This window comes from Martes martes (assembly GCF_963455335.1).
Source record: "Martes martes genome assembly, chromosome: 10".
Lineage (NCBI taxonomy): Eukaryota > Metazoa > Chordata > Mammalia > Carnivora > Mustelidae > Martes > Martes martes.
The window spans coordinates 60,937,350-60,949,704 of record NC_137898.1 but is presented as its reverse complement, the minus strand read 5'-3'; the positions used below and the strand labels follow the sequence as shown (position 1 = coordinate 60,949,704).

The 12,355-nt window shown below is 51.5% G+C and overlaps 1 protein-coding gene across 1 annotated transcript; it reads left to right on the top strand.

Annotated features, from left to right (window-relative positions):
• Window positions 1-3,049: 3,049 nt before the first annotated feature.
• KLHL35 (kelch like family member 35) lies at window positions 3,050-10,562 on the top strand (the record flags this gene model as incomplete). The annotated part of the gene is made up of 6 exons (XM_080817721.1): window positions 3,050-3,942; window positions 5,106-5,290; window positions 6,919-7,037; window positions 7,648-7,836; window positions 9,217-9,405; window positions 10,374-10,562. Exons 1-6 carry the CDS (start codon window positions 3,074-3,076, stop codon window positions 10,560-10,562), a joined length of 1,740 nt encoding a protein of 579 aa, XP_080673847.1. The 5' UTR covers window positions 3,050-3,073.
• Window positions 10,563-12,355: the final 1,793 nt, after the last annotated feature.

The following is a 12,355-nucleotide window of genomic DNA, read 5'->3' as shown; positions in this document are numbered from 1 at the left end:
CATGGCCAGGGCCAGATCACCCCCAAACCAGGTACAAAGATCCCTGAGATGCATGCATGGTCAATGCCATGCTTACTTTCCACCTCCTTCCTTCCCTCCCTCCCTCCTGGGGCTGGCCCAAGAATGGAACAAAAGCCCAGCGTCCCCTCCTCCCCCTCCTCTCCTCCCCCCGCCCCCCTGGCGTCCAGCCCCTTTGTCCTCCTGCAGCTGAGCTAGAACAGGAGTCCAGGCAGAGCGGCAAGGACACTGGAGCCCAGACTGCCAGGGTGCAGCAGCGGGACGTACAGGAGTGGTCAGGAGGAGAGCAGCAGCTGCAGAGCACCTGGGTGAGGCCATGGCCAGGTAAGTGCCAGGTACATCCGGGGACTTGGCCCCTGAACCAGCAGGGCTGTGTGGTGTCTACAAGGCTGAGTATGTGTGTGTTTGTGTGCGTGTGACTGGGTGTGGGTGTGAACAAGTAACAAGGGGGCATGCCAACTTCTAGGGGCAGGACCTCTCAGTTTGCATCAGGACTCTTGGCTGGAGGTACCTAAATTCTTAGCTAGGACGGGAGAATGTCCAGTGGAGCCCGGCCTTGGAATCCCTACTGTCCACATTGCAACTGGGTCCTCTGGCCCCCAGACTGGGAATCCCCAGGATGGAAACTGTCCGAGGTCCCAGTGTGACCACAGTGCCTGGCACAGTAGACAGCAGTAGAAAGAATGAAAAAGTACTGGTGCACTTCCCAGACGACTCCCTGTCCCTGTCGTGTCCCCCCCCCACCCCCGCAGCCAGCCCCTTGTGTTGCAGGAAGAGGCCCCTCCTCACCCCTAAAGAGACCTGCCCTCCTAGATCTCAGCCTAGGGGCTGGCTGCTTTCTTGGCAAGCAGCCAGCACAGAATGGAATGAAGGCAGCATGCTCTAGGTGTCCTCATAAACCTCCCTCTGTTGGTCCTGGGCTGCTGCTTAGGAGATGCCCTCACCCTGGCAAGTATGGCTGAGTACCTAGGCATGCAGAGTCTGGTGCCAGGTGGGTTCAGGGCCCAGCCCCTCTACTTGGGCATAGTTAGCTTCCTGGGACCCTGCCCACCAGGGAGCTCATTTCTATAATCCTGACATGGGGATCCACCACCCAGGATGACCAGGGCACGAGCAGTGAAATCCAGATCTGACCTCCAGGGCAAAGCAGTCTCAGAGGAGGCAGAGCACTTGGGATCAGGAGATGGAGGGAGAGGCAAGAGGTAGAGGGTCGAGCTGTGCTCCCCTAGAGTAAGCTCCCACACAAAGAAGTGAGCTCCCTGTCCCAGGAGGTGTGTAAGCAGAGACTGCATATTCATAATGATCAAATCATAACCAGCCCAGTACCATGTCCTAGTCTGTAGAGTGCTTTCACAAACACCCCTCCTTTGATCCTCAGAGCAATCTCTGAAGGGCCAGTTTCCTGTGTGCTTCTTTCCTTAGGACAAACTTAACAAAGGGCGGGGGCATCTAAGGGTTGTGAGGATCAAACGAAATTATGTACATAAAAGCCAGTACACCTGGTGTTCTACCTTCCTCTTGTGTTAGCTGAGTCTGTGCTATGTACCTAGCACTTTTCATATTCCACTTCATAAGCAAACGTCGCAACAATGCTGTGAGGTGGCGTTGCGATCCCATTTCAGAGAAGGAAACTGAAGGAGAGTGATTTGCCCAGTGAGTCAGTGACAGAGGCAGGTATAGAACCCGGATTAGTCCTTAGAGACAGCTCCTTCTATCCCCCTGGCCCAGTGCTTCCTTGAGAACACAAAGAGAGCTCACTAGAGAGAGGGCTAACTTCGCTCTCAGCCTGGGTTCTAGTCTCCCGCCCTCCTTCCCTCTGGGCCTTAGCAAAGATTGTTCTCTAAATGGAGACGTCCTCCCTGCACTCCCTTCCCTTCTCCCGGCTTATTCTCCCTGTGCTTCTCAGTCTGAAGATTCCTCCTCAGGGCTACCTTCCCTGACTCCCCTCCAACAGGGACTAGTGCCCCTTTTATCGGCTCCCACAGTACCCCATGAGACCCCCACCAAGCTGTGAAATCCAGGAGAGGAGGGTCTATGCCTGTCCTTCTCATTACCTGGCACAGAAAAGGCTCTAAATACATGTCAGCTTAATACGTTCACTCAAGCTTAAACAGATATTAACTGAGCACCTACTGTAGGAGAAGCTGATATTAAATAGAATAATTGGGTGCACTTGGGTGGCTTGGTCGTTCAGCTCAGGTCATGATCTTGGGGTCCTGGGATCCTGCCCAGTGTTGGGCTCCACACTCAGCGGGGAGTCTGCTTATCCCTCTCTCTCTCCCTCGTCCGTCCCCCAGCTCCTTCATGGCACACACTAATAAAAATAAAAATAAAAAGTATATATATAGATATAGATATAGATAACTAATTTTTTAAAAATCAGGGTTTGGTCAGTGCGGAACACCTAAGGGGATCAGGAGACAAAATAGGGTGACAAGAGGGAGCACAGTTATTCCTCCCCACACCACACTAGGTCTCTGTGGGGTTGCCTGAATCCCTTCTGCAGCTCCTGTCAGGAGACCCTTCCTATACAGGTATTTTGTGCAGGTTCCTGTAAGCTCCCAGTCCTCCCGTTCCGGACCTTAAAGAGCTAAAGTCTCCCTGCTGTTGGCGGCCACGGGCACTGCTTTACCCCTTGTGGGAGGTCCTAAACACTGTCTACGTGTTTGTAAATCGTTCCCTTATTAGACTATACTCAAATTATCCCATTTGAGAGCTTGCCATCTGTCTCCTGCTGATAATGACGACAATTTAACGAGTCTGAAGAACAGAAAGAGTAATATGGCTGAAGTGGGTGAGGAAGGAGGTGATATAGCTAAGGCAGGGCCTAGCCCTCTAGTAGGCAGGGACTAGGTCACTGCAGCCATTAGGACTCAGATGAAGGGATGGAAGGAAGCGCAGCTGCGTAAATGAAAGCACGTGCGTCACATTCACACATGCCGGCTTGGGTAAACCAGGGAACAAACGACGGAACCAACAGATGAAGGGCCTCCTGCCCTCTCTCCCAACCCACCAGGCGGATTTCCGACGCTGTTTGTGTTCTTTACCTGGCAGGATGCTGGAGGGCCCAGTGCTGGAGGAGTCGGAGCCCGGCTCCCTGGCGCCGTGCGCGGGGTCCTGCCACGCGCAGCGCGTTCTACAGACTCTCAACGCGTACCGGCGGAGCGGCACCCTCACAGACGTGGTGCTGCGCGCCGGTGGCCGCGACTTCCCGTGCCACCGCGCAGCGCTCAGCGCGGGCAGCGCCTACTTCCGCAGCCTGTTCGCAGCCGGGCAACCGGAGCACGGCCTGGCCGTGGTGCCCCTGGCGCCCGTGACCTCGGAGGCGGGGCCGGACGCGGCGGCGGCGCTGGCAGTGGTCCTCGACTACGTGTACGGCGCGGGCGTGCGGCTGCGCGCTGAGGACGAGGCGGCGGCCGTGCTGGCGCTGGCCGAGCGGCTGGGCGTGGCGGGCCTGCGCGAGGCCTGCGCCAGCTTCCTGGAGGGCCGTCTGCGCGCCGCCAACAGTCTGGCGCTGCGCCGCGTGGCCGCCGCCTTCTCGCTTGCCTCGCTGGCCGAGCGCTGTGGCCGCGTGCTGCGCCAGGCTTTCGTCGAAGTGGCGCGCCACGCCGACTTCCTGGAGCTGGCGCCCGACGAAGTGGCGGCGCTGCTGGCCGACCCGGCGCTGGGCGTGGCACGGGAGGAGGCCGTGTTCGAGGCGGCCATGCGCTGGGTGCGCCACGACGCGCCGGCCCGCCGTGGGCAGCTGCGGCGCCTACTGGAGCACGTGCGCCTGCCCCTGCTGGCGCCCGCCTACTTCCTGGAGAAGGTGGAGGCCGACGAGCTGCTGCAGGCCAGCCGCGAGTGCCGCCCGCTGCTGCTCGAGGCCCGCGCCTGCTTCATCCTGGGCCACGAGGCCGGCGCGCTGCGGACCCGGCCGCGGAGGTACGGCTCCTTGTCCCCTTGCCTTCCACCCGCCCTCATCCCCGATTCTGCAACCATTCATACTTGTGGCACCCTTTAATTCAATCACTTAATCGTGCCTCTGGAATGGGCTTTGCTCATTCATTCAGCACAAATTTCATGGGCTTGATATTAGGAATTCTGCCCTTGGAGAATTCACAGCCCAGTGGGGGACAGGCAGGGATCTCACACCTTGCATACATCTTTCCTCTTGCCCATCCATCCATAATTCTGAGTGCTGCTCCTGTGCAGACCTTGTGCTGGGTGTCCCGTAATTGGAAATACCCTTTATCCTAAAAATAGGGCCTGGTAAAAAAAAAAATGAAAGAGACTTACTCTCCCGCCCCTGGAACACCAGACCAGACTTTGGGTGGAGTAGTCCAAGACAGGGTGTCATCATCCAAGGGATAGGAGACAGGATGCCTCTGTCTTAACACACTGTGTCTCCAACACTTAAGCCCAGGGCCTGCTACAAAGAAGGTGCTCAATATTTGTCAAAGGAATAGGATTAGGAAGCTGATGGCTTTGTTTGGAACTTCTGGTGGAGTCAGAAGCCTAGGGGTTGGTTAGTGGGAGGGGAGAATGTTTACCTGAAGGGGTGTGTATGCTAGTCCAATGGAATTAGTGATTAGGGAATGGGTTTAGGAAGTGGTTATAGTAGGAGGGAGGCAGCAGAATTAGCAGCCGGGGATGACGGGCAGAAAAGGGTAAATAGAATGGGTTAGTGGCAGCCAACCTGGGCTTGAATTCCAGCTCTCTCACTTATTGGCTCCATGACTCATGGCAAGCCGAAGTCTATGAGCATCAGTTTCCCATTCTGCAAAAGGAAGAAAACCCCTGCCTAATAAAACTATCCTAAGGATTAAACGAGGTGACTTCTCTAGGTAAGGACTCTGTAATGATCCTTTCCCTGTAATTTAGATGTCGGTAGATTGGGGTTAAGGATTGGTGACTTGTTTTCCCATCCATACTAGGGAAGGAGGTTGGAAGTGGCAGAGTCCAGCATGGGGCAGGCAGGCAGGGAGTGCAAAAGGGCATAAGGGCATGGAAGAGCAGCAGGATGGTACAGTGTGGTCAAAGAGAAGATGAGAGAGGGCCAAAACTTGGGTATGGGTCAACGGGCATTGGGCTTATCCCCACGCCAGATTCATGGACCTAGCTGAAGTGATCGTGGTCATCGGCGGTTGCGACCGCAAGGGACTCCTGAAGCTGCCCTTCACCGACGCCTACCATCCAGAGAGCCGGCGCTGGACCCCACTGCCCAGCCTCCCAGGCTACACGCGCTCAGAGTTCGCTGCCTGTGCTCTCCGCAATGACGTCTATGTCTCCGGTGAGGGCAGGGCCGCAGCGGGAGCCTCACAGGATTGGCTCTTTGCCTCATTCACACCACTCCCTTTTTCTCCAACGGGGAGGTGGGGGTGGGATTTTCCCTGATAACCTACAGCTATTGGCTGAGCTGGTATGTAGTCCTGCAGGGCCAGTCATTGGTAGGACCCCGACTGTCATTCAGCAATGTCCACTTCAATTAGTATTACTATTAATTACTTCTCTTTCTCTAGCCAGCTAGGTACAGAACATTATGCTACACAGCTTACATAAGTTGCTCAATTTCAGCTACAACCCCATTTTACAGGGAGGTTAAGAATTTTCCCATTATCTCAAAAATGGTTAAAGTTAGGAAGAACACAGATCAGTTTGATACCAATGGATTGTGCCCTCCCTGAGGGTCAGGCCCTAGAGAGAGAATAAAACAGGCCCTGCTCCCTTGGAAATGGGTAGACAGAGACTTCACTTTACCACCAGACTTTTCAGCTGGACCTTGAAAATCTGGAGGAAACAGCATAGGCAAAGGCATGAAGACAGGAATGTGAAGAAAGGAACCCCAGGTGCTCAGGTCTCCAAAGTGCAGGTTGAATGCTTCTGGGAACGGAGGGAAGGTATTGTAGATGAGGCAGGAAAGGGAGTCAAGTGCGATCAGGGGGGCTTTGACTCCAGGCCAAGGTAGACTTCACTTGTTGTAGAGAGCTATCTGTGTCTGGGAAGGATAAGGAGCAGCAGAATGAGCCAGAAAGGACTCAGGGACCATCCAGGCCACACTTATTACTGGACAACTTATCCAAGGCTGCAGATGGCCTGTGAACACCATGTAGGGCCTCTGCTGGGTGCTGGTGAGAATACACAGAGGCAAGGGCTAAAAACAGAGCTGGGGCTTAAGTCATGGGCTCAGGCTGAAGGATGCAGTCAGGGTTGTCCCTGGGAAGGCTGCTTCTGAGAGGTGAGTCGCTGGTCAGTAACTCCAGGAGGAATAGGGAAGAGTCCACAGTCTGCAGTCCAGGGCCTAACCCCACAGGGCATACCAGTGCTCAGCTTGGGAGACTAGAAGTTCTGGTTCTGGTTATTGAAAGGACCAGAGTGAAAGGCTATGGGGCCTTCAGCAGGGCCTTCCTGGTCTCTAAGCCACATCTGAGTTTCCTATCTGTAAACTGGGTACAATAATCTTAACACCTGAAGGGATGAGAACAGACATGAAATCATGAAGGTAAGGGCAGAAATGAGGCAGGGTTACTGAATCACTCTCTACCTTTTCTCATCCCAGTGCAGGTGGCTCTGCTTTCCCTCTGCCCCCAGCCCATTGCTGATGCTTGTTTTGGGCACACTGTTTACTTTTCTTTCCACCTGAATTCTAAGTGGCCCCCTCTTTGCTTCCCAGAGTACAGAGCCTGGCATACCACCATAAGGCACCCAGGAAAGATCAACTCCTTCTCCCTAAATCTCTCAGGCCTTTCCCTTTAAAACTCCCCACCCCTTGTCCTAATTCGCACCTTCCCACCATTTGTTCAAAGTACACTGTCTACCCTTAACTCTTCCTTTGGATCTGGGGGCCCTTGTTTCTAGGTCTTTAGAGGTGCTGTTGACCCCAAGAGGGTCTGGAGTCAACAGCTGCTTCTCTTTCCCCAGGAGGCCACATCAACAGCCGTGATGTGTGGATGTTTAGCACCCCTCTGCACACCTGGATCAAGGTGGCCTCGCTGGTCAAGGGCAGGTGGAGGCACAAGATGGCAGTCATGCAGGGGCAGGTAGGGACACAGAAGCTGCTGCCCTGTGGCTCAAGGCACAGATCAATGGACTTCCTGGGGAAAGATCCTATAAGACAGTCTCTCTGAAAGATGGGATCTCAAGCACCAAAAAGAAAAGATACTTGCCCGAAGTTACATGATAATGCTACTAATAATACTAATTACAGTAATAGCACAGCCTAGTAGTCAGGAGTCAAATTGTGGGCTGTGAGGCCGGACTAGTTGTGAATTTTGACCGGCCACTTAAAAAAAAAAAATCTATCTTTGTAAGCTACATCCTGAATTCAGAATATAAAAATGCTTCTTAGGATCACTTAAGTAAGGTGATACACTCTCAATAAATTATTAGCTATTATTAAGCATCAGCTTGGTGTCAGATATTTGACAGGTCTAATACCCATCCCGGAGACGGATATCATTACCCTCAGTTAATAGAAGAAGCCCGCTAAGGGAGGCTGCCCAGGCACTGGCAGTGCCAGGATGTACCTCCTGTGGGTCCGGTGATAGTTTCTCCATGCATAGCGGAGGCGGTGGGCTGAGACGCAGAGAAGGCCTTGAGCCTTCAGGGAGGCATCTTCAGCATCCCACCCTTGCTTGTCCTCATCTGCAGCTGTTCGTGGTAGGTGGCTTCGATGGTCTTCGGCGCCTGCGCAGTGTAGAACGCTACGACCCCTTCTCCAACAGCTGGGCGGCCGCGGCACCACTCCCCGAGGCCGTGAGCTCGGCGGCAGTGGTGTCCTGCGAGGGCAGGATCTATGTGATCGGGGGTGCTGGCCAGGACGGTGTCAGCACCAACAAGGTGGGCATGGACAGGGTGCCGGAGGCCTGCTGTGTGCTGGGCGCAGTGTTGGCACTTTCATGTTCTTGTCTGTTTTCTCACTCCCAACAGCCCTGAGGAGTTGACCCCCTGGGTTTCAGCAAGGAAGTGAGTTCAGAGACATGACCCCAAGGTCACACAGTGGGTCCAGACCCGAATATTTGAGCTGGTGCCATATGGGTTTCATAGATTTAAAAAATTAAGTTAGGGCAAGGGTGGGATCAATTAAAATGTTTTTCCTTCATTCAAAACAAACAAACAAAAAAACCCCATACACTATTGAAAACTTAGCACAGAGAAAAAGGAAAAAAATCACCCATGATCCCACCACCAAAGGATAACTACTATTAATATTTTGGTGCACTGCCTTTCAGGCTTCTTCTGAATCTACTTTTGTGTTTCTTTTAGTTGTGTGTTCTTACTGTTAGTAAATTTTGCGTTCTGCTGTTTATTCTCATTTAAATGTAAGCATTTTCCACATGCTTAGAAACTCTTCACAGCCATCATTTCAATGTGTAATAGACTATGGAGTGGATGAACCATAGTCTAGCACCAAATTTTCTGTTCCTGGATATTTAGGTTTTCTGTGAATGAAAATTAATCTTCATAGCAGCTTCCTCCCTCCCCTGATGGCCTCACAAGTCTGTGGTCCTGGGATTTGAATCTTTCCCTAACTAGGATCCCTCATACCTCCTTATTCCACACCTCTCCCACTGCCCCCCCAACACACACACCCCTTCCTGGGGCTGGCTGGGGGAACTGCCCTTTGGTGCAGCGCTGATAGGCCATTCCAGGAGTCTCCAAGAAAACAGGTGAGGAAACAGAATAAAGGTGAACATGCAGGTAGTAGAAGCCCTCGGAAACTCTGGAAGGTGTGAACAGTGGTGGGCCTGGGAAGCCTGTGGACAGCTGTAGGAATGGGGGCTGCAAGACATCCCAGCTGGAATCTTGTCATGGGCTCAGAGCACCAGAGGGAGAGAAGAGGGCTGACAGTGTGCGCAATAAGAAATGCATCTCTCTAGGCTGGACCTGTTCTCTGAGGATCTTCTATAGCACTAGTGCAGATGGTACTCCCACCTCCTGGGATGCAGACCTTTTCTGAACCCTGAAAGATGAAGACGCTTTGGACAAAAGGAGTCCAGGGTGGGGGCCAGAATGTAGAACCAGACTGAGCACACTTGAGGGCAGGGATGGTGGGCCTCCTCTGCCCTCCCCTCTACCCCCATATGCTAGCTCAGATCTGGTAGACAGAAGCAAACGTGCTGAAAGAGTCCCCCTGCTGGGGAGGTGGGAGGATTGCAGAGCAAGGCTATTGTGGGGGGGAGGTGGTGAGGGTTCACTACAGCCCCTCCTGCCCTTCAGGTGCAGTGCTTTGACCCCAAGGAGGACCGGTGGAGCCTGCGATCTCCAGCACCTTTCTCACAGCGGTGTCTCGAGGCTGTCTCCCTTGAGGGCACCATCTATGTGGTGGGGGGCCTCATGAGCAAAATCTTCACCTATGACCCTGGCACAGATGTCTGGGGGGAGGCAGCTGTCCTCCCCAGCCCTGTGGTAAGTAGAGGCTCCCGGGCACAGCCTTAGTATTGGTTCCATTCGGGAGAGCAAAGTCCTGGGTCTAAGAATGTGGAACTCAGAGGTTTTGAGTCTGTCTAACTCCATGCTAGGCAATTAGACATAGTTTTTTAGCTTTGTCCTCATTAGGATGATCAGCCTTGTGTTCCACAGATGAAGAGACCAGCCTTGGAGAGACTGAGGCCTTGCCCAAGGCTGCCAGGTAAGCCATGCTAAGGTAGAGCATGGAACCCCAATTCCAAGTGCTTTAGCCTTGGATGAGGGTCTTGGTCTAAATGACCCTGTAGTCTCTTCTCCTGAAGGCCACCAGCTGGGAGCCTGTTGCAGGGAGGTCAAGGTAGAGAAGAGACTTGGTAAGTTGTCCTGCTCTAGTTATATCAGAGCAGGGAGGTCCCAGCCCTGGAGGCTCTGGCCCCTGCATTCCTGGCCTCCCCCACCTCTTGTCCCCTTCCCCGAAACTCCAAAGAGACTACATAGGGGTGTGATTGGATTGGTGGTCCCTGCCAGTTCTGACCTTCAGTGATTCTAAGAGCTTAAGATTTCTGGCTTCTCTGAGTCTGGGATCTCAGGGCAGTAGTGGTGGCGGTGAGGATGATGGCTGTCACTGCTCCTGGAATGCTTACTGTCTTCCTGGCACTATGTAAAATGCTTCACGTGCTTAATACCATTAACTGTTATGGCAACCTTATGAAGAAGGTATGATTATTCTTCTTTGCAGGGGAGGAAACTGAGGCCCAGAGAGCTTAAGTGACTTGTCTAAGGCCATTTAGTAAGGGTTATGCCAGAGATTGAACTCAGATCCACCTAGTTCCTGCCTTTCTGCCGTGCAGACTGCCTGCTCGTATTCTGTGGGTCAAGGTTTTATTTTCTGGCCTGGCCCATTAGGGATAGAGGGAGCCCCCCACACTGGACCCCATAGCTGATTATCTTTCTGTTTGTCTATCCAGGAGAGCTGTGGTGTGACTGTGTGTGACGGGAAGGTCCACATCCTTGGTGGGCGGGATGATCTCGGGGAGAGCACCGACAAGGTCTTCACCTTTGACCCCAGCAATGGGCAGGTAGAAGCCCAGCCATCCCTACAACGCTGCACCAGCTCCCATGGCTGTATCACCATCATTCAGAGCCTGGGCAGGTGACTCAGACTTGAAAAGCCTGAGCCAGAAAGCAGGCTCACCACTGCTCTCCTCATGGCACCTCCATGTAAATAACCCTTAATTTATTGCCCCTCTTTCTTGTAGAAATAAAACCTCCTTCAAAGGTTGGGTCTATGTTCCAGCTCAAGCCTGCTTTGTGTAGAAAAATAATGCCCAGTATCTGCTCCCTGCTTTGACTCTTTTCAAAGCACCTTCATATGTTACCTCATTTACCTTCAAAATGGCCGTGTGGACATGTTTTTAGAATTATGAAATATTTCATGCATAGAAAGTATATATATATATTTTTGTACAGTTTAAGAATTACAATAAAATAAATATCTGTGTTTCTACCATCTAGCTTAAGAAATAGATTGTTACAGTCCACAATAGCCAAACTGTGGAAAGAGCCTAGATGTCCATCAACAGACGAATGGATAAAGAAGATGTGGTGTGTATATATATATATATATATATATACACACACATACAATGGACTATTATGCAGCCATCAAAAAATTGAAATCTTGGGGTGCCTGGTGGCTCAGTGGGTTAAAGCCTCTGCTTTCGGCTCAGGTCATGATCCCAGGGTCCTGGGATCGAGCCCCGCATCGGGCTCTCTGCAAAGCAGGGAGTCTGCTTCCCTTCCTCTCTCTCTGCCTGCCTCTCTGCTTACTTGTGATCTCTGTCTGTCAAATAAATAAATAAAATCTTTTAAAAAAAATTGAAACCTTGCCATTTGCAACGATGTGGATTGAACTAGAAGGTATTATGCTAAGCAAAATAAGTTAATCAGAGAAAGACAATTATCATATCATCCCATTGATAAGAGGAATTTGAAAAACAAGACAGAGGATCATAAGGGTAAGGAGGGAGAAATGAAACGATGAAACCACAGAGGAGACAAACCGTAAGAGACTCTTAATCTCAGGAAACAAACCCGAGGGTTGCTGGAGGGGAGGAAGGTGGGAGGGATGGGGTGGCTGGTAAAAGAAAGTTTAAAAAAAAGAAAAGGTGCCTGGGTGGCTCAGTGGGTTAAGCCTCTGCCTTTGGCTCAGGTCACAATCTCAGGGTCCTGGGATCGAGCCCTGCATTGGGTTCTCTACTCAGCATGGAGCCTGCTTCCCCCTCTCTCTTTGCCTGTTGTTCTGCCCACTTGTGATCTCTCTCTGTGTCAAATAAATAAAATCTTTTTTAAAAAGAAAGAAAGAAAAAAGATTGTTCCAAATGCCTTTGTAGATACCTTCATTCCCAAAACCATTCCTTCCCCACATTCCTCCCAGAGGTAATCACTATCCTTAAATTAAGTTACTGGCATTTTTTTAAACTTTTAATGAGCTAGTTATTAAGATTTGTATTTTACAGAAAAGGAACTAACTGCCTTAAAAGATGAGGAGACTTGCCCAAGATCATATACTTAGTAACTGGCAGAGTCCATAACTCATAAGATTTCATGAAGCTTCAGAATCCATGAAGCACTTCTAGTCAGGATGTTTCTCTTTCTAAACCACCCTCTCCAATTCAAACACTAAGTGATAACAGATAAAATTAAAAGTCAAACAAGTGAAAAGACAGAGGCTTGTAAGTGAGCAAACATGCCCAAGAACCAGAAACAATGGAATTATAAAACCATGAGGAAGGGAGAAGCTTCAGCTCTGGGTTTCAAACTCTAGGACAAAGCTTTAAAAAAAGGGATTACAAACCAGTCTCACTGCTAGAAGACAGGGCCAATGTAGGGCTCCCCACCTCCTCAAAGAAGCAGAAACAAAACAGAAAACTGTTGGGGGACACTGAGC